Raw genomic sequence first — 25,428 nt, 5'->3', positions numbered from 1 at the left:
GAGATAAGCAAGAAATGAAAAAGTGGGAAGGATATGGAAAATACAACTTCTACAGTAAAAATATAAAATGGTCAGAAATTAATGAAGAATTAAACAAAGATTGGGATAACATTTTCGTAAGTGATGACATAAGGGTAAATACGGAGATATTATATAAAATATTGAGAAAATAGTGGAAAAATATATACCGAAGAAGAAAGTAAACATCATTTCATGCATACCAAGAGACAGAAGGATCTTGTTCCAGAAAATCAGAAAGTGGAAAAAAGGTCTTGCAAAAGAAAAAAATGCATGGAAAGTTATAGAACTAAAAAGTAAGATAGAAAATGCAGAACAAAAGATTATACAATCAAAAGAAAATGAAAAACGGGACTTGGAAGAAAAAACCCTATTAAATATCAAGCAAAACCCCAAGCTATTATACTCATATGCGAAGAAGATGAATAAAAGAAGAATAGAAATAGGCCCTCTGAGAATTGAAGGGAGATTAACGAATGAAAAAAAGGAAATTTGCAACATACTGGCAGAACGATATAAGAGAGAATTCACCCCTAGAATAGATAATGAAGATAATGATATAGAAGTAAGGGATGAAAATAGTGAATATTTAGCTGACATAGATATTAATGAAGCTGATATTGTGCAGGCTATTAATGAAATTAAAAATGGAGCTGCTGCAGGGCCTGATGGAATTCCTGCTATTTTGTTAAAGAAAGTAGTTCATTCTATCGCAAAGCCACTTGCAATATTATTAAGACAAAGTGTAGATAAAGGCAAGATTTATGAGGAGCACAAATTAGCATATATTACCCCTACTTTCAAAAGTGGATCAAGACTAGAGGCAAGTAATTATAGGCCTGTGAGTCTAACATCACATATTATGAAAGTGTATGAAAGGGTAATGAAGAAAAATATTATGAAACATTTAATAAAAAATAATTTGTTTAATAAAGGACAACATGGTTTCGTACCCGGAAAAAGTACACAAACCCAACTGTTAGTCCACCGTGAGAACATATTCAAAAATATGAAAAGCGGAAATGAAACTGATGTGGTTTATTTAGACTTTGCAAAAGCTTTTGATAAAGTAGACCATAATATATTAGCGAAGAAAATTAGAAAACACAATATCGTGGATAAAGTAGGAAGATGGTTAAAAGGATTTTTACACAACAGAAAACAGATAGTTATTGCAAACGACGAGAAATCGGATGAAGTCAAGGTAATATCCGGTGTGCCGCAAGGTACGGTGTTAGCTGCAATACTGTTTGTTATTATGATTGAAGACATAGACAATAATGTGAAGGATTCGGTAGTGAGTAGTTTCGCAGATGACACAAGAATAAGTAGAGAAATTACTTGTGATGAAGATAGGAACGCTCTACAAAGAGACCTTAACAAAGTATATGATTGGGCAGAGGTAAATAGGATGGTATTTAACTCTGATAAATTTGAATCAATAAATTATGGAGACAGAGAAAGAAAGCTATATGCATATAAGGGACCTAATAATGAGGACCATCACAAATAAGGAAGCAGTTAAAGACCTTGGTGTGATGATGAATAGGAACATGTTATGCAATGATCAAATAGCAACTCTGTTGGCAAAATGTAAAGCAAAAATGGGAATGTTGTTACGGCACTTCAAAACAAGAAAAGCTGAACACATGATTATGCTTTATAAAACATATGTTCGTAGTCCACTTGAATATTGCAATATGATATGGTACCCACACTATCAAAAGGATATTGCACAAATAGAGAGTGTACAAAGGTCCTTTACAGCTAGAATAGAAGAAGTTAAGGACCTAGACTACTGGAAAGACTACAATTCTTAAAATTATATAGTCTAGGGAGGGAAGAGAACGCTACATGATAATTCAGGCATGGAAACAGATAGAAGGAATAGCAGAAAATATCATGGAACTAAAAATATCAGAAAGAGCAAGCAGAGGTAGATTAATAGTGCCCAAAACTATACCAGGAAAAATAAGGAAAGCACACAGGACATTAATCCACTACGCACCAGCATCGATAATGCAGCGTCTATTCAATGCGTTGCCAGCTCATCTGAGGAATATATCAGGAGTGAGCGTAGATGTGTTTAAGAATAAGCTCGACAAATATCTAAACTGCATCCCAGACCATCCAAGATTGGAAGATGCAAAATATACCGGAAGATGTACTAGCAACTCTCTGGTAGACATTAGAGGTGCCTCACACTGAGGGACCTGGGGCAACCCGAACAAGATGTAAGGTCTGTAAGGTAAGGTAACAAACAGAGGGCCTGAAGTTATTTGAGAAGTCCTGGTTAGGAAGGTTCTAAGAGTATAGACAGGACATAAAGAACTATCTTCCGTAAGGGGAAGGATTTTCCAAGGAGTCCACCTATTTTGTGGGTCCTCGTTTTTGGCTAAAAACTGCCTGTCCGGTGAGAGAAGGACTTCGCCTGACGGGAGGAACTCGACATGGCTTGGGTTTCTGGAGAGAGCTGATAGTTCAGATATTCTAGCTCCTGATGCCAGTGCTACTAGAAACATTGTCTTTCTCAATAGGGTTGAGAAGGAACATGATTCATTATTTGAGTCTGAAGCCAATTTAAGTACGTCATTTAAGAACCACGAAACTGACTGAGGGCGGTCTATTGGTCTTAAACGGGCGCATGCTTTTGGGATAGAAGAAAAGTAGGCGTCCGAAAGATTAATATTAAAGCCTATTTGAAAGATTTTCCTTAGGGCTGATTTCACTGTGGTAATAGTACTGGCAGCTAGACCTTTCTCAAATAAAGACCTAAAGAGAGAGATTGCCAAATTCGTGGTCATTTCGTGAACATTTGAGTCCTTTAGAAACTTTGTGAATCATATTGTCTAATTGTGGACTCCCTCTTATCAGATTCTATAAATAGAATGTTCAGAGGGTCTATACTTGCGTCTTTCTGAGCCGCAAATTTCATGAAGTCCATAAAGTTAGGGCATTCAGAATTCTTGAGGAAGCTGACACAGTCTGAGTTTGTACCACTTGCGTCAGCTTCGGAGCCGGTATCAGCTGGGGATTGAGTTTCAATTCTATGAGAAGTGGATACCAGTTGCTCTTCGGCCAGTTGGGGGCTATCAGAGCTATTTTTCCTTTGAAGGATCTTGGTTTGTGTAGCACTTTCAATAGAAGGTTCACTGGCGGAAAGAGATAAATCCTCTGCCATTTGTTCCAGTCTAGGGACATTGCATCGGTTGCGAAAGCTCGAATGTCTAGGTTGGGAGCCACATAACAAGGCAGTTTGTGATTGGCTTCCGTGGCAAATAGGTCCACCTGAAGGTCCGGGATCTGATTTGCAACCCAATTGAAGGATTTGTTGTGTAGAGACCATTCTGATTCCAGAGGAGTTGTCCTGGACAGGGAGTCAGCTATAACATTTCTCACTCCTGCTAGATGAAATGCTGAAAGATACCATTGATTCCTTTCCGCCAACAAGAATATTGCTATTAATACATGGTTCACTTTGTTGGACCTGGAGCCTCTTCTTTTTATGCAGTGTACCACTATGAGACTGTCCGAAACTATCCGTATGTGGATCTTTTTGGCCGGAGACAGACATTTCAGGGCCAAGAAGACTGTCATTCCTTCCAGGATGTTGATATGGAACTGGCAGAATGTCTCTGACCATGTTCCCTGGACTTTCTTGTGTGGCGAATACCCTCCCCAACCGCTCAGAGAAGCGTCTGTGTGGATGGTTAGTGTTGGCAGAGGGAACTGCAGAGGTACTGACTTGGACAGGTTCCGGTGCTCCGCGGAGCCTCTTTTTTAGAATAGGTGGGATAACCGAAACCTTGTCCCTGAGCTTGTTGTTGGCTCTTGATCTCCAGACTTGATTGCTGTCTTTCAGTCTGGCTTTTAGCAGGACGTCTGTGACTGATGCGAACTGAAGCGAGCCTAGGATCCTTTCTTGGGTTCGCCGAGAAGCTCGTTTGTTCTTGAGAAAGTGCTTTGTAGCCTTTGCTATTTCTTTGGCCTTTTTGGGCGGGAGAGATAGCTCGTGTTTGTTCAGGTCCCATTGAATTCCCAGCCATTGGAAATTGGAAGCTGGAGTCAACCTGGATTTGTCCTTGTTTACTTGGAACCCTAGGAATTCCAGGAATCCTAGTACCTTGGTGGTTGACTCGTGGCATTCTGCAACGCTGGTTGCCCAAATCAGCTAGTCGTCTAGGTAGGCTACTAGCAAAATGTCTTTCTTCCTTAGTTCCTGAACTATAGTTTCTCCTAGTTTGGTGAATACCCTGGGCGCAATGTTGAGTCCGAAGGGCATGACCTTGAACGAGTAGGCTTGTTTGCCTAGCTTGAAGCCCAGGTACGGGGAAAAGTTCCTGGCTACTGGAACGTGATAGTATGCGTCTGTAAGATCTATAGAGGTGGTGACGGCTCCACGGGGAAGTAAGGTCCGTACCTGCGAGATCGTCAGCATGTGGAACTTGTCGCAGTGAATGTAAGAGTTGAGACGCGACAAGTCCAGTATCACTCTTTTCTTGTCCAAGGCCTTCTTTGGGACACTGAACAATCATCCCTGGAATCTCAGGTTCTTCACCTTCCTTATGGCCCGCTTTAGGAGATCTTTGGTGTAGTCCAAAAGGTCCGCCATGGGTTTTTGGTAGAAACTGACTGGATGAGGAGGGCCCTTCTCCCATTTCCAGCCTAGGCCTTTCGAGATTATACTGTGGGCCCATGGACTGAAGGTCCATCAGTCCCGGAGTAGATATAGCCTCCCTTCTACCTGAGATCTCTCACGGGTTGGCAGCAGGTCTGGTGCCTCTACCTCCCCTGAAGCCCCTGCCTCTAGAACCGGTTCGTAACCGTGATCTGCCTCTGGCTCGGCTACTTCCAGCATGCCTGCTGTATGACCGAAAGAGATCTTTTGTTTCATAGGTTGGTTTGAAGGCTGGGGATGTTACCACTGCTGTGGAAGTAGAAGGTTGAGGAGCTGTGGGGGTCTGTACTAAGACAAACTGCTGGGGAGGAGCCTTAGAAGTAGAAGGCTTACCGACCTGCGACACAGGCATCGCCTGCATGAATGTTTGTGGTCGGGCCGTCTGGTAGGGGTTATACCGCCTTGCCTTCTTCTTAGACCTACCTTGCTGTGAGGGTCCTTCAAACTGACGTTTGAAAGGGAGACCCCAGCGAATTCTTATGAGTATTGGGCTCATGTTTGATTGAGGCCCCCGCCAGTACGTGCTTCCTACAAGCCCTTCTGGCTATAGCGAAGTCGTACAGCTCCGCCTGAAAGGTCTGCAGCAGTCCTTTCGCCAGGACTCTGAAGACTTGCTCCTCTTCGTAAGTGGTGGCTACTAGCTCCGCCGCTGTGACGGAGTTGATGGATCTAGCCAGCCTGTTCCTGGCCTCGAACTCCGCCTTCACCAAGCGATCCGGAATTCTCGGCAGTCTTTCAGAAAAAAGGTCGGAGGCGCAATCCGGGTCTAGTTTACCAGTAGTAAACGTGGCCAGAGCGTCCGCCCAAAAGTCCATTCCAGTGGGTAGCAAGAGGGAGGTAGCCTCTGTATCCCTTAGCACTGGCATCGGTTTGTCATCCGTTGCTGCTAGCAGTGTTAACTCCGCCACCTTGGAGGTACAAGGTGACGGAACACTGTCTGGGGTCACGAAAATAGTATACTTGCCTTTGTGAGGCGTCAACTTTGTGTTGATGCAGCCCCAATCAGTGAGGGAGCGGACCCAAGTTGCTTGGGCCTGCTCCCTAGGAAAGATGACCGTTTCCTTAGGGACCTTATCGACCCTATCAAGAGCATGCTTCGCCAGCCTCACGAATCCTGGGAAGGGAAACTGAAGTCCGGGAGGGAAGAATTAAAAATCTTCTATTGGCCGGGTTCCACAACCTTCAATTGTCAACTTTCCGTCTGAAAACGGAGCAAGCAGAGCCTGTCTCCATGGGCTCTCTTTATCGAACACGGGCAGCTTAGATGCGTCCAGCATTATCATGGAGAGGGCCGGAGCTCCGGAGTGGAGAAGTCCGGAAAGCATCTCCTCCACCGGTTTAATTCTTTCCGTCAGTGACGAGAAAGCTTGGCCGAAGGAGTCCGGGGCCGAGGAGAGAGCCTCTGGTCGATGACTCCACTAAATTCTCCAGTAGAAGGCTAGTGAAGGCTTCGGGGTCAAACCTGTCTTCCGCCGCCATAGGAACAGACGGTGTTGTTACTGTCCCCATAGTAGGGGAAGGGTTCCTGGCAGCAGGCGATGGGCCGGAGGATGTCGACGGCTGGGGGGCCGAGTACAACTCCTTCGCCGCTGGCGGAGCTGGTTTGGAGACCTTCTTTAGAGTCTTAGGTCGAACAGACTCTGCTCACTTACCTCCCCACCTACCTGATTGTCCGTGGCCATAGGTTCAGAATGGATATTCATGGCTGCCACTTCTTCCATTAAGTCCTCCTGCTCCTCAGGTCCTGGCATCGTCGCAACTCGAATGGCCTCGATGAGGGGTTCGGCGATGTTAGATGGAACGGCCGTTGTTGCTGTGGCTCCCGAAAAAAGCAGGGAGCACAGCCTAGTATCCAGCACGTATGGCTGTCCCTTAGACGCGTTCTTACCGAACCCCGCGACCCACTTCCGGAGAGCTACCCTTGCTTTGTGGCGGGAGGCTGGGTCCGCCTGTTAAGAGAAACTCATGTTAGTGTTTCGGCTGGAAGGAAGGATTATATTAAATACATAATTTAATACATAATACCATGTTAAGCATATAACACCTTTAATTAAAAGCGTTACTCGCCTGCTCATCAGAGAAAGGTCATCAACATTTCATAACAAATGGTGCAGGCGTCCGGGTGCCAGACCACGTAGTTATCCAGCGGCACTGCGCAGTTGGCATGAGATCTGGAAACTACGTGGCCATAAGAGTTGCCCAGCGAATCGTGGCAACCCTCTGACTGACAACGGACCATCTGTAATGCAATGTGTTTATGAGTCCCGAACTTCGGTAACGGGGATAACTCCGGAGAGTACATGCATCTTATTCTAGTAGTTAAACTTAGATGTATAGATGATAATGTCTACAAAGAATAAAGTACACTTTTAACTTTTGTTTGTATGGTCTAGTCTCATTCCCATCCCTGGAGAATGTCCAGGTTCGTTATTGTAAAACCTGCCATCCGCCTATGCCAGAAGGGTAGGACGGATCCTTCTTCCTCGTATAAATATTTCTATTCGGCACATACGGCGGAGACATATGGCTACGCATACCGTAGACGAACATGCTTATTCCCCTTCCTTGCCAGAGCTTGGAAAGGGATGAAATTGAGTTTCGGCCATACTAATTTTAGTAATTGAACAGCGAGTGTGAAGTAATCCACTCGACCGGTCCTTCACGAGACCGGAGCTGTAAGTAGAACTATCGCTGGAGCTCCGCCTAGGCAACGAATCGGTTCCCTGTTCCCTGTATATGCTGGAAGGGGCAGGGGGGTGTAAAGCCATGGGCCGGGAGGGGGAGATTCCCTCTGGCTCCGTTAGCTATATAGTAGGAGGATTGTTCCTTCCTCTACCCCCGCCCCTACCGGAGCGGTAGAGATACAGAGAGCGAGACGTTTCAGCCCGAAGTTGCTGTCATGCCACGTTCGGCGCAACCCAAACGACTGATGTGGTGGTAGACCACAGGGTCGTTGGAGCAACATCACGGAGCGTAATGGGTCAAGTCTACATGGATAATGGTAACCCCTCCTCCCTCCCCTCTTTCTGGAAGGAGGGGGAGGGGAGGGGTTAGTATGCATGGCCGGTCGTGATCGCCTGGCTCCCACCCGATCAGGGGTGGATCTAATTCTAGGCTATATAGCCTACCTCTCCTTTGGAGACTCGCAGACTGGCCATGGCTCGTCGCGATTATTAGTGGTCACACCCAATCAGGAGGCTATGCCAGGTAGGCCAGGCTTAACCGACCGGCCATACAATTAATATTCATACAAATACACATAAAGAGGTTTTGTGGAAGAGTTGCCCGAGAATTAGGTAAGGAAAAAGGAACGATACCCCACTTGAGGTCATTATCAGTGTTCTGGGTTACCACCGTACTAGGCAATGTAGGCCTATAGCCCCCCTTGGCCAACTAAGAAGGACGATGTTCCTCGACCAAACCTACTAGGATGAATTTTTCGACCCAGACCGGTAGGGCGGGAATGAACTCCACTAAACCTACTAGACTAACTTATCAGTCTAGACCAGCCAGAAATTAAGTCCAACTATGTACGAGGTGTTAGGAAGGAACACATAGGCTACTCGCCAAGCCTAGCCTAGGCTAGATTGGCTTTGAGGGAGAGGAATAGGGGCAACTCAACCGCCTCTAGTATTAGGTCATGTACTACATGAATAACACTTAAATATAATAAACTATATAATACTAATTACAGTATAACTGTAAATAAAATGGGGACTGATGCCCGTCTCCTATGCAAACTCATGGGGTGAATTTTTACTAAAGTGCACGTTAGATAACTACTTCTTTTAACCGAACGAATCCACGGTTGGGACGAGTGTCAGTCCCATCTTAAATTAACCTTAACATAATTTATATCTTCAATAGATTGGTGTGTGAAATTCCCTTGCACTGCACTGACTACCCAAAATGGCCGCTCAGCCGGTGGCACCCACAACACATCTTTGAGGGGCCGAGGCAGTAAAATTATATCATTCTCAACTAAATGCTATATGAAAACACAAATTGGGGTACTCAACTTGGAAGCAGAAGAACCTTGCGAAGCCATCAACAAGAGAATACGGGGAAAAATCCTGGAGCAACGAAAGAGCGTGGATCACACACAATCTCTAGTACAGGAATGAGAAGAGCGCGTGGGTATTAGTAGTAGTGGCGAAAGGAGTTGTCGGTGGGTTTCGTTATAGCGGCTCCCACCGCGGAAGGGGAATTTGGGAAGGAATCTTCTAAGTGGCGAAGGCCCTGTGTATTGTGGTTTCCACAACGCCCCTTTACTTATACCGACACCCTTCGGGGTGATTGCGCTGAGGGTAGTAACTTCAGCATAACACGCTAGCTTTTTCTCTGGTATATCTAGAAGTATTTATACTTGAAAAATGAGCTACAGGGATTTTTCACCGGCCGACACAGGTCGATCCCAGAAAATGAATATTGACTATAAGAAGAATGAGACAGCCCTGAAAAATGTCATATGGACTCATGTGACTCTGGCTAAAGTAGACACTACAGTTGACCTTATGATCTACTATAAGGATCATAGGACTCCCCAGTACCTCATGGAGAATATCCCCGCTGTCAGCAGCAACCCCATGAAGAGGAGAGGAGCAGTCTACCAAATACTGTGCCAAAGAATGGATGCCACCATTCATACACCCGTATGACCATGATCATGCACACGTATGACCATGACTTGCCTAGTGAAGAGGATCACTGTTCATCTATACCAATACCAATCCTCAAAGACAACATAGACCACTGCTGTAAGGAGGCTCTTGTCATTCTTTGGTGGAAACCCACACTCAATGTTACTTCATAGGGTGTAGACAGTAAGGTTTGTACAAGACCATTGTTCTGTAAAATGTTTTTTATGTATGAGTATGCGATATAATCATCATACACCCCAATTCATTTGAGGATTTTGGATGCCATGTGCCATGTTAATATTAAACTAGCTACAGGGGATCTTAACCATTTTTAGATTCCCAGTCTCCAGGTTAATGCTTGAGAGCTTCATCTTGATCTCCACTGCCAGTCCTCCATCGCTTAGTAGTGGTATAAACTATAAAGACTACCAAGTTCTTTTGTTTTTGAAACTGCTGATAATGATAATTATTTTAGGTATATTATGAGGCATGCTCTGACTCTAGCCAACCTTATAGGATTAATGTCAAAAAGTTGACGAGAATTTTCATTTTCGTGAGTAATGTATGTGCAGTGGACTCACCGCACTCACGTTCTCCAGATTCCTGGACTCGCACATTCGCGGATTTCTCTGGGGAACATTTCCCCCCATTATTTGCGGAAAATTCACCTATTCGTGGTATTTTTCTATGAGAAATATCCAGAAATTTCTGGTTTTTTTATCAATTTCATCATAAAATGCACTTTTTGTGATAAAACTTAAAAAACCAAGTATGAAAATTTTTAGTGAGACTTTCTTGAGTTTTAACCAACAAAAAAGGCAGTTTTCAGCTTTTTTATAGGGGTTCCAACTATTCGTGGATTCTAACTATTTGCGGTACACATCCCCTGCAAATATGGGGGGACCACTGTAGTTCTTACTTTCAAGGTAACAGCCAGCAGTGGATATTTGCAAATGGTGTAACAAATTTTAAGAGTAATATTATATTGGTGAAAACTCATTCAATTTTTATGGCTCACATAAAAGAACACTGGGTCAGATTTTAAATTTATTGTTGACTTCAAATCCAGTATTGACAGATTTAGAGTTTCTGTTAGTGAATTTTATTGTCCTAGTGATAACAAAACCATCTGTTGATGTTTCATAAGCACAGAACATGCAGCAGGATAATAATTTCAAAATAGCAAACTTTATAATCAAAATAAGGGTAAACAAAAATATAACGATAACAAAATATTCAAGATACCAATCTGTGTAACGTAGCAAGACCTGAGATCTATGAATCATTAATATACAAAAACCTAAATAAGCTGCCCATTTATTGAATTTTTCTATGCTAAGTCAAGAGTGAGATATACAGGAAATGAAGAATGTGTAATTACCAACAGGTAGTTACCATGTACATGGCAAACTTGATCTGTACTATATCTACTTAAACGTTTTAAAAAACTTTTTGCTACATTTATTAAAAGAACATGGTAGGGAAAAAAGCTAGAACAGATCAGTTTGAAGATCAAATATAATCTCAAGGGGAAAATTGAAAATAATGTTGTTTTCTGAAGAAAACAAGCTGAGGAGCACTCCACAGCGCTGTTACCAGCGCAGCAGACTCACAAAATATAAGGTGACGGGTCTAAGTATAAGGCCAAAATGCTTTTCTTCATCTTTTGTTAACAGATGACTGCGAGTTATTATAGGGATCATTGTTGATCATGAAGTGGGCAGAGTAAGACTGATGGGGTAGTTATGAATAACATGAAACTTCATGAATTTTTGAAATTTAATTATCTTATGAAAATTGTCTTATGAAATTTGGGAGCTGAGAATGAAAGTTACATATGATTACTTGCATTGACTATGATACTGGACACCTTTATCTGCTCATTTTAAGGTAAAGTCAATTTTTCTTTCAGGCACTATCTGGAAATTCCAGCACTGAAAATTCCAGTGTTATTTGCATCTTTCTTCAAAATGATCAAAGATGATGCCATTAATTGCAAGTTATCAAATTTGGAGAAGTTTTCGAGAAAGAAAGGAAGACTAGAGAAAAAGAACATTCCACCTCTTCAGGCTGAAAAAACATGTATTTTGGAGTGGTCTTGCAGCTGTGTTGTAGGTAAGCCTCTGCACTTTATCTTTATTATATTGTTATTGCTCATGTTATTATCTGCTGACTGTTATATTTTCATTGTAGATTAGTCACATGTCGAGGCTCACAATTTGCTATTAAATTAGAAGTGAAAATTGGAGATAGATAATGTTATTAAATTAGAGATACAAATTAGGGCAAGATGAAGTTCTTTAAGTAAGAGCACTATAGGTGGTCGAGACTTATGGGAGCATATGACAATTACAAGGGATGCTTCAGTAAACTTTAGTACTGTCTGCAAAGAGGTACATTTGGAAAAGTCTGAACCTGGCAACTCCAATTTAAAAGTATTTAGGATCATATCACTGGCAACTGTTTGGTAGCAGGAAACATTAATAGCACTGTAAGAGCTCACATAAATGTTTGTTGTCTTCTGCTTTAGGCATAGCCTTTGTGCTTTTGGTTTCAGCTTCACTTGAAAAACAACCCCCTTTGCATGTTTTACAAGCAAATGGTATTTAGCTTCCATAGAATTACCCAATTATTTGTCTCCTCTCCAAAAAGAAGGAATCACTCTTCCACTCCTACTTATTGTAGATGATCACCCTTTAAGGAAGACGTTCATTCATCTCTACAAGTGCTGAGATAGTAGTCGAACCATGCTTGTCGGTTCAGCCTTCGGCATGGGAAGGAAACATCTCGTCATGACCTGTTGCTTCCCTGTAAGAGAAGGCTCCCTCATTGTATTACTACCCTGGAGCACATACAGAATTGTTCAGTTCATGATAATAAGTGAGCAACTTGGTATAATTTTTTTCAAGATTTCTGCCAGCACAAGGTTTATGAGATTTCTAGGTTCTTTTGTAAAGCTCTTATTCAACCTAAGTAATTTTTTTACTTAACCCTCTTACGCCGGAGCGGTAAATAAAAAATTGTCTCCCGTGTGCCGGAGGGGTTTCGGAGTGAGCACGGAAGCGGAAAAAATATTTTTTTCAAAAAATCACAGCGCGCTTAGTTTTGAAGATTAAAAGTTCATTTTTGGCTCCTTTTTTTGTCATTGCCTGGAGTTTAGTATGCAACCATCAGAAATTAAAAAAACAATCATTATCATATATAAATAATGCGATATATGATAGTGCAAAAACAAAATTTCATATATAATTGTATTCAAATAGCGCTGTGCGCAAAACGGTTAAAGGTAACTAGTTACTTTTTTTTTGTTGTAATGTACACTAAATTGCGATCATTTTGGTATATAACACATTGTAAAACGATAAAAGCAACACAGAGAAAATATTATCACAAAATAATGCATGAATTCGTAACGTGCGGACGTAAACAAATATTATTTTCAAAAATTCACCATAAATCTAAATATTGTCCTAGAGACTTCCAATTTCTTTCAAAATGAAGACAAATGATTGAATATTACTATATTGTAAGAGTATTAGCTTACAATTGCAGTTTTCGACCATATCTGACGAGTTAAAGTTGACCGAATGTCAAATTTTTTTATATATATATTTTTTATATGCAATTATTTCGGAAATAAGAAAAGCTACAACCTTCAAATATTTTTCGTTTTATTTACATGAAATTGCGCACATTTTCATATATAAAACTCTATGAAATGCCTAATATGAAACGGAGCAAATATTCCGAGAATGGGACGTACGTATTTCGGAGATTTGTGGCGGAGAATCCGCACGCGGAGGGAAGGAAAGATTTATTTTTAAATTCACCATAAATCTAAATATTTTGCTAGAGACTTTGAATTTGTTTCAAGATGAAGATAAATGACTGAATATTACTAGACTGTAAGAGTTTTAGCTTACAATTGCGTTTTTTGACCATTTTGGTAGAGTCAAAGTTGACCGAACGTGGTTTTTTTTCTATTTATCGTGATTTATATGCAAATATTTCAAAAATGATAAAAGCTACAACCTTCAATTATTTTTAGTTGTATTCTACATGAAATTGCACACATTTTCATATATAAAACTTTATGTAACGGCTAATTTAAAATGGTGCAAACATTACCACAATCGCACATATGATTTTTTCGGAAGAGTTACCGCGCAGACGTAAAGAAAATGTTATTTTTTTCATAAATTCACCATAAATCGAAATATTGTGCTAGAGACTTCCAATTTGTTGCATAATGAAGGCAAATGCTTGAATATTACTAGAATATAAGCGTTTTAGCTTACAATTGCGTTTTTCGACCATTTCGGTAGAGTCAAAGTTGACCGAAGGTTGAAATTTTGGCAATTATCGTTATTTATATGAAAATATCTCAAAACTGATAAAAGCTACAAGCATGGGTTTTTTTAGTTGTATTGTGCATGAAATTTCACACATTTCCATATATAAAACTTTATATAACGACTAATTTTAAAATGGTGCAAACATTACCACAATCGCATGTATGATTTTTTCTGGGCTCAGCTCGTGTCGGCCTATGAAAGTAATCCTTAACATCATTCTTTCTAGGTAAAATTAGCCTAAAATTACCAGAGAAAAACAAAATTAAGAAAATGTCAGTAAAACTGACTCGCTCACTCTTAAAAAGAAGTGTCGGTATGATATAGGGGCGAGTGTGGAACACTACCACGAGACAAACACCAATTAGAACTTCCCTATCAGAATCCCGCAAGAGAGAGCCGATACCAACGGGCGATGCAGCCTCTACTACTACTACTAGAGGACGCCACAGACAGCAGCGCCCCTAGCGGTCATCCTTAATTTTTAGCACCAGCGACAAGTCGCCATTTTCTTGTGCTCGTGTTTTTTCTTGGGATTATCCGTTTTGGAATCATGGAACGCTCTGCTATCGCCACGGCTAAGTTAAGTAACTCATAAGTAACATTTTACTGTATTTTATCTTCCGGGTACCAGTATTTTCCTTTTTATAGGTCAAATACGGTTCCTCGGTTGTCTCGTGGCGGCCATGCCGCCTCGTAAGAATTCCCGGTCCTCCATACTGGGACTTCTTATGCTTATGGGCTTACTTTTTCACATTCATTGTTTACATCGAGTTTTAGCTAGTTCAGCCCTCCTACCATTCTCTTAGCTTGGTATTTAGGGCTATTATTATTATTTTCGGCCCAGCATCCCGGCTCTTGCTCTACATCGGCTATCGCTGGCTCCGAGTAGGCTTCTGTTTCTCGGAACAGTCTGCCTCCTCCTGGGCTTCTTTCTCTTTTACTAAAAGTGTCTCTTCCCCCTTTTCGATGTATGATTTTATTTAGGGTGTTAGGCTAGCCTAGGTGCTTGTTCCACATGTTGGTACAGCTTGGTTCACGTGGCCCTACCACGGTTGTGTTGCTCGCGGCCTAGGCCACTTGCGGTCACGTGTACTATAGCACCTTACCCTGCCCCTTCCCTCCCCCTCTGATGTAGGGAGGAGCTGGGGGACCCCTTGGTTGTCATAACAACCTCATCGCCTTCTCTCACACTCTCGGAGGTGACCGGGGGGGTTCCGCCAGCAGGGGGTATAGGGCGACCACTTTGAGGTCCCGGGTCTCCATACGGGTAGTTGGTGAGGTGGGGAGGAGTAGGCCATCCCTCCCCCCTTTCCTCGCTCCCGCCGTGTTTCGCCGGGACCTCCATCCCCCCCTCCCCATTACTCAGCCACCTCCCTTACGATACGAAAGGAGCCTTCCGTCGCAGCCGGGGCCCCTTTGGTTATAGGATATTGGCTCCGCTAGCGGGCAGGGTGGGTGCTATGGATGGTCGATTGCTTGCCTACTATATCCTTATATCTCTCGGTCCCCCCCCCCCCCCCCCCCACGCTACGGAAGGGAGCTTACCCTTACCTACGCACTCTTCTAGTAGACGGGTGGAGAGAAGTTGTTTTAATGTTGTTATTTTGCTACTTTAAGGATATATACCCTATTATAAGATATTTTACAATGAATTGTGTATTATTATTATTCATTTTATCAACCATCCCCGCCATTATCCGTCGTGGTTTCCATTACCATCACTCCTAGTTGGTTGATTCTTGTGCCTCCGCCATTGGCGGAGCCATAGCCTATCTTCCAACCTGGTTACCACATGTATTTTAGCGGGGCTCTGGTTTTATCTAACTTTATCGCTCCGGCACCAGCGGAGCATATGTTAGGCTGTAAGTGTTTACTCTGTACTCATGTACGTTTTCACTTACAGGCTACCAACTGCCAGGTCCTCGCCTGTAATGCGACGCTGTATGACCCCTGTGGACATGACGAGTGCAGGTCTCACGCCCCGTGTGCCACTTCGTACAACGAGTCGATCGTCTGGCACCCCGAGGCCTGCGCTATATGCTACGACCTGGTCGCTCAGCTGGGGGATGGGGTAAGTCCATTATGAGGTTACTTATGAATTTACTAACAACTTCTAGTTCGTAAGTTTGTTAACCCTGTCCGCAATTGGTAGCTAATCCAGCCTTTCTTTCAGGCTAGCGGTGTGAGGGAAGTCGCCCTCGCCACCCTGAAAGCGTGGGTGGGCGGCTTTGGGAAAAACGCCGCCAAGGGCCAGCCCTACATATTGGATAGGAAGCTGGCCATCCAGATCTTCCCTGCGGGCAAGTCGACGGGCTACGTCGACCCCTTGTCCGCCGCCCCCGTGATAGCCACCATCCAACAAGAACTCCAGCATTCGTTTGGGGTCGTAGCCTCCCAGGAGTCAGTTCCGGACGTCGCCGCCCTGGACCTGAATCTCGAGCCGATGGCGGTAGTAAGTGAGGATTTGTTGGTTGAGGTAGGTTTGTCGGGCGCCCAAGGTCTTTCCTTGGGCGCTCCTGGATCTTCTCCTGTCCCTTCTTCTTCCGCCTCTTTCCAAGGCTTTCCGGGATCCGAGATCCCTAGCCGCACTCCCGCTCTCTCTGTACCTCCTAAGGAGAAGGGAAAGAGAGAACCGAAGACCTTGTCTAAGACGACTTCTAGGAAGTCGTCTTCGTCTTCTTCGGCCAGGAAGTCATCGACTTCATACGCCGACGCGGTGAAGGCTAAGCCGAGCTCTTCCCAGTCGAAGAGCTCCAGAAGCAAGGCTTCGAAGGAGAAGGCTCGCGCTACCTCCGAGTCGCTGCCTTCTCCCGCCTCCGCTGCCCCCTCTCCGGCTATGCCGGCAGGGGTGGCAAGCACCAGCTCCTGCGTTCCCTCTCCTGTCTCACCAGGAATGATGGAGCAGGTAGGAGTGATGGTAGGTTCCCAAATTTCAGCTTGGGGAACACGTTTTGAGCAGATGTTCGCGCAATTGTCGAGCAGTCTGTCTCAAACTGGACAGACGGTCCAGGAACTCTCTAATAGAATGAGAGAGAATGAGGATCGGGTAGCTGGGCTATCCCAGGCTCCTCCCCCAGTCTCCCCTGCTTCTAGCACGGGATTATCCAACTTCCGCCTTACGACTCCTTGCCAGCTTTCTCTATGGACAATCCATGGAGAGTAGCGCTTACGCTCCTTTTAAGGACGGGATGATTTCGATCCCGGAGTTTGGCACTCGAAGGATTGAGGACTTCGAGTTCTATCCTCCGGGTCTGTCACAGCCTTTCATCGGGTATGCTAGGCTGACGCCAACGGCTCTTACGAGAGAGGACAAGATCTCGAAGGAGTCAGTCCTCTACAGTAGAGATCACGCCCAACGGGAATGGGTTCACTGCCTTGAGGACTGGGAGTGTACTAACACTAGACTCCAGGCCTATAAGAGCCCCTTCACTATTTTCGCGACGGAAGAGGAGGTCTCTCTTCCGTTCGCCACGAAATTGGTGGAGAAGGCTTCTTTCAGGCAGTCCTCAAGGATGAGCCCGTTCCACAGTTGAGAGAGTCGGAGTCTACTTCTCCACTCTTCCCCGCCTTCGGAGAGTTATGGGAAAACCTGCCAGCTACTTTCACGCTGGGTAAACTCAAGCCGGACTGCGCTATGGACCAGTTCGGTGAGAAGTTACCTAGGCTGCCGGATTCCCTAATCCAGGCAGAGTTCGATGCGCGAACTAGGTTTGGCAGGTCCCTTAACTCTCTTATCGTTACGGAAATGGCTGCTCTTTCATACGCTAACGAACCGCTGTTCAAGATCCTGGCGAAATCGCAGTTTCAGACGGTTCTGTTAGACGCCTTTGACTTCTTCCAAGCCAGGAGGAACTGTCGCAAGCATGTTCTTCAAGAGTGCACTATCAGGCACGAGCCTAATAGACTCTTGGCTGCGAGCATGTGGGGAGCGGATCTCTTCCCAGAGTCCGCAGTGAACGAAGTCCACCACGAAGCTGCTAGACTCAACCAGAGCCTTAGAGCTAGGTGGGGTATTTCCTCTAAGAGGAAACAGGAATCCGTTCCCACTGCTGGCAAGAAACCAAAGAAGGCTGGTAAGAGGTTCCAGCCATATAAAAAACTCCAGCATCAGCAGCAGTTTGTGCAGGCAGTCCCAGTTACCCAACAGGGACAACCTGCTACATCTAAGCAAACCCAGCCTTTCCTCCTGGTGCCCCAGCAATCGCAACCTTCGACTTCCTACGCTATCTCGCCTGCCTTTAACCCTGCTTATGAGGCTCAAGGCTACTCTCAACCGAGGGGTAGGGCGAGAGGTTACTTTCGTCACCGTGGCGCAGGAAGGGGCACAAGGAGTAAGCAGTTCAGAGGAGGGCGTGGTGGCCAACCCGCCCATCAGCAATGAGGCTCCCCAGGTAGGAGGGAGGCTGTTCCTCTTCCGCCACAGGTGGGGGTTCAGCAGTTGGGCACAGAGCATAGTGTCCAAAGGATTAGGCTGGAGCTGGATCCAAGATCCTCCTCCAATCAATCATTTCATCAGATACCGTCAAAGGAATTGATAGATTACGCGGAAGAACTCCTTCAGAAAGGAGCTATTGCGAGAGTCAAACATCTAAAATTTCAAGGTCGCTTATTCAGCGTGCCAAAGAAAGGCTCAACAAAAAGAAGGGTAATCTTAGACTTGTCAAAGCTAAACTCTTTCATTCGCTGCGACAAGTTCAAGATGCTTACCCTCTCGCAAGTAAGGACCTTACTTCCGCGTGGAGCCGTCACATGCTCCATCGATCTTACAGACGCATACTATCATATCCCTATAGCCAGGCACTTCCGCCCATTCCTAGGATTCAGGCTAGGAAATCAGACATTCTCATTCAAAGTGATGCCCTTCGGTCTGAATGTAGCCCCCAGGGTATTCACAAAGATAGCAGAAGTGGTTGTACAACAATTGAGAGCTCAGGGAATCATGGTAGCGGCATACCTCGACGATTGGTTGATCTGGGCACCAACAGTCGAGGAATGTCTCAAAGCTACCAAAAAGGTAGTTCACTTTCTGGAACATCTGGGGTTCCAGATAAACAAAACGAAATCCAGACTTATTCCGGAATCTCGTTTTCAGTGGCTAGGAATCCAATGGGATTTGTCCTCCCACAATCTATCAATTCCAGTGGTCAAACGGAAGGAAATAGCAAAATCTGTCAGGCAATTTCTCAAATGCAAACAAACGTCAAGAAGAAACCAGGAGAGAATCCTAGGGTCTCTTCAGTTTGCTTCGGTAACAGATATCCTTCTGAAAGCAAGGCTGAAAGATATAAATCGAATTTGGCGGTCAAAAGCAAACTCCAAATATCGAGACAAGTTGTCAGTAATCCCACAGATCCTCCGCAACCAACTACGGCCTTGGTCAAAAGTAAAGAACTTAGCCAAGAAAGTACCCCTTCAATATCCCCTCCCAGTGTTAACCATTCACACGGATGCATCCCTGTCCGGGTGGGGGGGATACTCTCAGTTCAAACAGGTTTCAGGGGACTTGGTCAGTTCAATTTCGCCAGCTCCACATAAACGTGTTGGAAGCAATGGCAGTATTTCTTACTCTGAAGAGACTGCTTCCCCCGAAGAAGTCTCATCTAAGGCTAGTTTTGGACAGTGCAGTGGTAGTTCATTGCATCAACAGAGGAGGGTCCAAATCCAAGCATGTGAACCATGTCATGATAGCCATCTTTGCATTAGCAAGCAAACACAAATGGCATCTGTCTGCCACTCACCTGCATGAGTAAGAATGTGATAGACGCCCTGTCCCGGTCAGTTCCTCTGGAATCAGAGTGGTCTCTGGACGTCGGGTCATTCCAGTGGGTAAGCCGGAGAGTCCCAGTCTCCAAGTGGATCTCTTCGCCTCACAAGCGAACCACAAGCTCCCTTGCTATGTGGCCCCCAACCTGGACCCTCTGGCTTATGCCACGGACGCCCTGTCGTTGGATTGGAATCAGTGGAGGAGAATTTATGTTTTTCCTCCAGTGAATCTTCTCTTGAAAGTCCTAGACAAACTAAGGTCTTTCAAAGGGATAGTAGCTCTGATTGCACCGGACTGGCCCAAGAGCAACTGGTATCCTCTTCTTTTGGAATTGGGTCTCCGACCTCAACGGATCCCCAATCCCAAACTATCACAATCAGTACAAATGAGGACTGTGTTCGCTTCCTCAGGAACTCTCCAGACCCTAACTTTATGGACTTCATGAAGTTTGCGGCTAATAAAGATGCTGACATTGATCCACAGAATATTCTCTTCCTAGAATCAGATAAGAGAGAGTCAACCATTAGACAATATGACTCAGCTGTTAAAAAATTAGCATCTTTCTTGAGAGAATCGAACACTACAACCATGACAGTTAATTTGGCTATATCCTTTTTCAGATCCTTATTTGAAAAAGGTTTAGCAGCTAGCACGATTACCACTCATAAGTCGGCTTTGAAGAAAATCTTTCAGGTAGGTTTTCAGATAGATTTGACTGATTCTTATTTCACATCTATCCCTAAAGCCTGTGCTAGAACTTTGAGACCTCCTCAGAGGCCTACTACAGTTTCATGGTTCTTAAATGATGTCCTCAAACTAGCTTCAGATACTGACAACTCATCTTGTTCATTCATAATGCTTCTGAGGAAGACATTATTCTTATTAAGCCTAGCCTCAGGAGCTAGAATTTCAGAACTGTCGGCTCTATCCAGGGATGCGGGTCATGTGGAATTCCTCCCATCAGGAGAAGTTCTACTGGCTCCGGATCGTAGCTTTTTAGCCAAAATGAAGATCCTCTTGCAAGGTGGGCTCCTTGGAAGGTTATCCCACTTCCACAGGATCCTTCTCTCTGCCAGTATCAACTCTTAGAGCCTTTCTATCTCGTACTTCTTCTAGATCCTCGGGTGCTCTCTTCATGAGAGAAAAAGGTGGTACTTTATCAGTTAAAGGCATTAGACAACAAATCCTTTACTTCATTAAACAAGCTAACCCTGAGTCATTCCCAAAAGCACATGATATCAGGGGAGTAGCCACCTCAATTAATTATTTCCAAACATATGAACTTTGAGGATCTTAGAAAGTATACTGGATGGAAATCCCCGACAGTCTTTAAACGGCATTATTTAAAGTCCTTGGAATCTTTAAAGTTTTCAGCAGTAGCAGCGGGAAACATAGTTTCCCCTGATACTGCTTAGTAGTTGTAGTATTGATCCAGGTCTCCTTTCTACCTACTTCAACCAACATGCCTCAACCTATCGTCAGGCTACTCAACATCATAGCCTTAGCCGTTGTGTCTTATAGTGGTTTGTCCCTTATTTTTTTGCTAGGGACAACCACCCTTGTACTAATATTTACTTCAGTGTTCCTACCCTTATTTTTATGCTAGGGTAGGCCACAATATGTTTGTATAAATTCTCCATTGGGTTTGTGATAAGTTTCAGTCACAATGTGTTTGTATATATTTGAATTAATTGTATTAATTGTATTAATGATGGACTTGAGTGTACCTACCCTTATTTTTATGCTAGGGTAGGACACATGTATGTATATATTTGTAATTATATATTCTAATTAAGTAAATCCAAAAATTTCCTTATTTTACATGCATATTTATAATTTTTATTATCTACCATTTAAGTACTTTAAGTTTACTAGCATTCTGTTATTGATTATTGTAATAAGTTAGTTTAAGTGCTTAATTTGTATGCTGTATTTGATTTACTTATATTATATCCATCATTTTAATCTGTTTTTTCATTATTTCCTTTTCCATCTGTCTGTTTCTCTGGTACTCTTTCATAGGCCGACACGAGCTGAGCCAGAAAAGGGATTTTGAACGAAGGAAAAATCTATTTCTGGGTGATTGGCTCGTGTCGCCCTATGAAACCCATCCCTTTTTTATGGTTTGTTTTCCCCCCCCTTGCAGGACAAGATGTATTTATGTTTTAATTAAGGATGACCGCTAGGGGCGCTGCTGTCTGTGGCGTCCTCTAGTAGTAGTAGTAGAGGCTGCATCGCCCGTTGGTATCGGCTCTCTCTTGGGGGGATTCTGATAGGGAAGTTCTAATTGGTGTTTGTCTCGTGGTAGTGTTCCACACTCGCCCCTATATCATACCGACACTTCTTTTTAAGAGTGAGCGAGTCAGTTTTACTGACATTTTCTTAATTTTGTTTTTCTCTGGTAATTTTAGGCTAATTTTACCTAGAAAGAATGATGTTAAGGATTACTTTCATAGGGCGACACGAGCCAATCACCCAGAAATAGATTTTTCCTTCGTCAAAATCCCTTTTTCGGAAGAGTTACCGCGCGGACGTAAGGAAAAAGTTTTTTCATAAATTCACCATAAATCGAAATATTGTGCTAGAGACTTCCAATTAGTTGCAAAATTAAGGTAAATGATTGAATATACTTGAATTATAAGCGTTTTAGCTTTACAATTGCGTTTTTTCGACCATTATTTCGTTTTAGAGTCAAAGTTAGACCGAAGTGGTTGAAATTTTGGCACTTATCGTTATTTATATGAAAATATCCCAAAACTGATAAAAGCTACAATCATGAGTATTGTTTTATTGTTGTATTCTACATAAAAATGCGCACATTTTATCATATAATACTTCATGTAACGGCTATTTACAATGGTACAAAAATTATGTCAAAGTGACGAAATAATTTCCGAGATGTGTCACAGATACTTTTTAGTGCGGCAAGAAAGAAATTCGCGCTTGCGCGCCTGCGTAACGGTTGTAAACAAAACAACACTTTGATCCGTGAACTCCCAGCATCCCCCAAGGCGCGTGATTCAAAAGTTTTAAGCTGGTAGGCCTATAAGTATTTTTCCGCGAATTTAAAAAAAACTTTTGTAAGTTGACGTAAAATGCATCCAGTCGGCACACGGGAGACAAAAAATGTTGACGTAAAATACGTCCAGTCGGCGTAAGAGGGTTAAGTGTCATGGGCCCAATTAACCACTTAGTGTGGTATTACTATACTCAGTTTTTTGTTGTACTTATTACAAAAGTGTGTTCATTGGCACTAAAAGCTGGTAAGTAATGCACAACGTAAATTTGAAACATAATGGATGACTATAATCTGTTAATACATTGCAATATACTGTATATGTATGTATGTTTATATGCTACTGTGCAATTTATTCATTCTTTTATGTCAAATTAGTGAAATGTTATGACAGCCAGTTGGCAAGTGTATCAAGTTTGCAATACTGTACTGTAGAAAAACTGGTAACTTTTTAACCCTTAAACGCCGAAGCGGTAAAATAAAAATCGTCTCCCGTGTGCCGGAGGTGTTTCGGAGTGAGCGCAGAAGCGGAAAAAATATTTTTTTCAAAAAATCACAGCCGATTAGTTTTCAAGATTAAGAGTTAATTTTTGGCTCCTTTTTTTTTGTCATTGGCTGAAGTTTAGTATGCAACCATCAGAAATGAAAAAATTATCATTATCATATATAAATAATGCGATATATGATAGCGCCAAAAAAACAAAAAACGAAATTTTTTTTTTTTCCATATATAATTGTATTCAAATAGCGCTGTGCGCAAAACGGTTAAAGGTAACAAGTTGCTTTTTTTTTGTTGTAATGTACACTAAATTGCGATCATTTTGGTATATAACACATTGTAAAACGATAAAAGCAACACAGAAAATATTATCACAAAATAATGCATAAATTCGTAATGTGCGGATGTAAACAAATATTTTTTCAAAAATTCACCATAAATCTAAATATTGTCCTAGATACTTCCAATTTCTTTCAAAATGAAGACAAATGATTGAATATTACTATACTGTAAAAGTATTAGCTTACAATTGCAGTTTTCGACCATATCTGACGAGTTAAAGTTGACCGAATGTCGAATTTTTTTATATATATTTTTTTATATGCAATTATTTCGGGAATTAGAAAAGCTACAACCTTCAAATATTTTTCTTTTTATTTTACATAAAATTGCGCACATTTTCATATATAAAACTCTATGAAATGCCTAATATGTAACGGAGCAAATATTCCGAGAATGGGACGTACGTATTTCGGAGATTTGTGGCGGAGAATCCGCACGCGGAGGGAAGGAAAGTTTTTTTTTTTTTAAATTCACCATAAATCTAAATATTGTGCTAGAGACTTCGAATTTGTTTCAAGATGAAGATAAATGACTGAATATTACTAGACTGTAAGAGTTTTAGCTTACAATTGCGTTTTTCGACCATTTCGGTAGAGTCAAAATTGACCGAACGTGGTTTTTTTTCTATTTATCGTGATTTATATGCAAATATTTCAAAAATGAGAAAAGCTACAACCTTCAATTATTTTTTTGTTGTATTCTACATGAAATTGCGCACATTTTCATAAATAAAACTTTATGTAATGGCTAATTTAAAATGGTGCAAACATTACCACAATCGCACGTATGATCTTTTCGGAAGAGTTACCGCGCGGACGTAAAAAAAATATTTTTTTCATAAATTCACCATAAATCGAAATATTGTGCTAGAGACTTCCAATTTGTTGCAAAATGAAGGTAAATGCTTGAATATTACTAGAATATAAGCGTTTTAGCTTACAATTGCGTTTTTTGACCATTTGCACACAGGATGTTGAAAACTCTCACTCATAAACAATGCCACCATTGGGTGCAAAGTGGACTGTATCATACAGTCATTTCCTTTAAAAAACCTTTTGGATGGAATTTCCTCTACCTATCCTCTGCCAAAAAACCTTCAAACTCCTCTATCTCATCCTCCGTGAAGAGTTTTTCTGCTGAAGGAAGACTTTGTGAACCGTTTCAGGTACTGGGATCATGCGTGTCTTCACTCTCATTAGGCCTAACAAACTTGGTTACGAGCGCCTGTTTCAGTTTCTTTGTCCGGCACGTTCCCTATGTAATCGTTTTCATATAAATTTATTCTACGATAAAAAGAGAACTGATGAAAATTCAAAATTTAATATGAAATTACAATTTCTTTAAAAGAAATGATAAAAATAAGTTTAGATCAAACGATTCTCTCTCTCTCTCTCTCTCTCTCTCTCTCTCTCTCTCTCTCTCTCTCTCTCTCTCTCTCTCTCTCTCTCTCTCTCTCTCCCAAAATTTTATATGAAATTACAATTTCTCAAAAAGAATTATAAAAATTCAAAATTTAACATGAAATGACAGTTTCTTGAAAAGTTTAGATTGAATGATTCTCTCTCTCTCTCTCTCTCTCTCTCTCTCTCTCTCTCTCTCTCTCTCTCTCTCTCAAACACATCTGCTTCTCTGTTAATTACTTTTATTAGTCATTTTCATCAAAACCTATTTCAACAATAGAAAAAAATAAATGATCAAATCTACATGATGTGGATGATCAGAATACACTTCACAGATCTTGTGGCAGGATCACAAAAAACAAGTAAACCCCCCACAGTTACGTTAATCGTACCAGCTAACAAAATTTCCCACACTCACACTTTCCCCTTTACGTTACCTTTAACCTGCAGGACAATTGGTTCAATGAAATACCAAGCACACAAAACACAAACAGGTACTCACCTCTGGCTTCTGATACTCAGGCTAGGCTGTGCTGTCCACTGGATATAGGCTATAAGCTAGCCGACACACAACTACCGCCGACAACCAAACACAAACCAACCACCCGAGACCCACAACCCCACAAAAACTCAATAACCCGACAAATCACTGCAGACGAACACCAACAGCCTGAAAGAACACGACAACCACATGACTTCCCCCAGCACAACAACCC

General features: G+C 42.5%; 1 protein-coding gene across 1 annotated transcript in view; it reads left to right on the top strand.

The window, feature by feature from the left end:
• Nucleotides 1–25,428, top strand: part of LOC135216180 (uncharacterized) — a 535,405-nt gene that overhangs the window by 177,889 nt on the left and 332,088 nt on the right. The window contains exon 5 of the mRNA XM_064251313.1: nucleotides 11,249–11,451. Within this exon, the coding sequence (XP_064107383.1) occupies nucleotides 11,249–11,451 (203 nt within the window). The remainder of the gene's footprint in view (nucleotides 1–11,248; nucleotides 11,452–25,428) is intronic.

The sequence above is a fragment of the Macrobrachium nipponense genome, chromosome 6 (genome assembly GCF_015104395.2).
Source record: "Macrobrachium nipponense isolate FS-2020 chromosome 6, ASM1510439v2, whole genome shotgun sequence".
Classification (NCBI taxonomy): Eukaryota; Metazoa; Arthropoda; class Malacostraca; order Decapoda; family Palaemonidae; genus Macrobrachium; species Macrobrachium nipponense.
The sequence above is the reverse complement of the archived record's forward strand: the minus strand, read 5'-3'. Positions and strand labels throughout refer to the sequence as shown.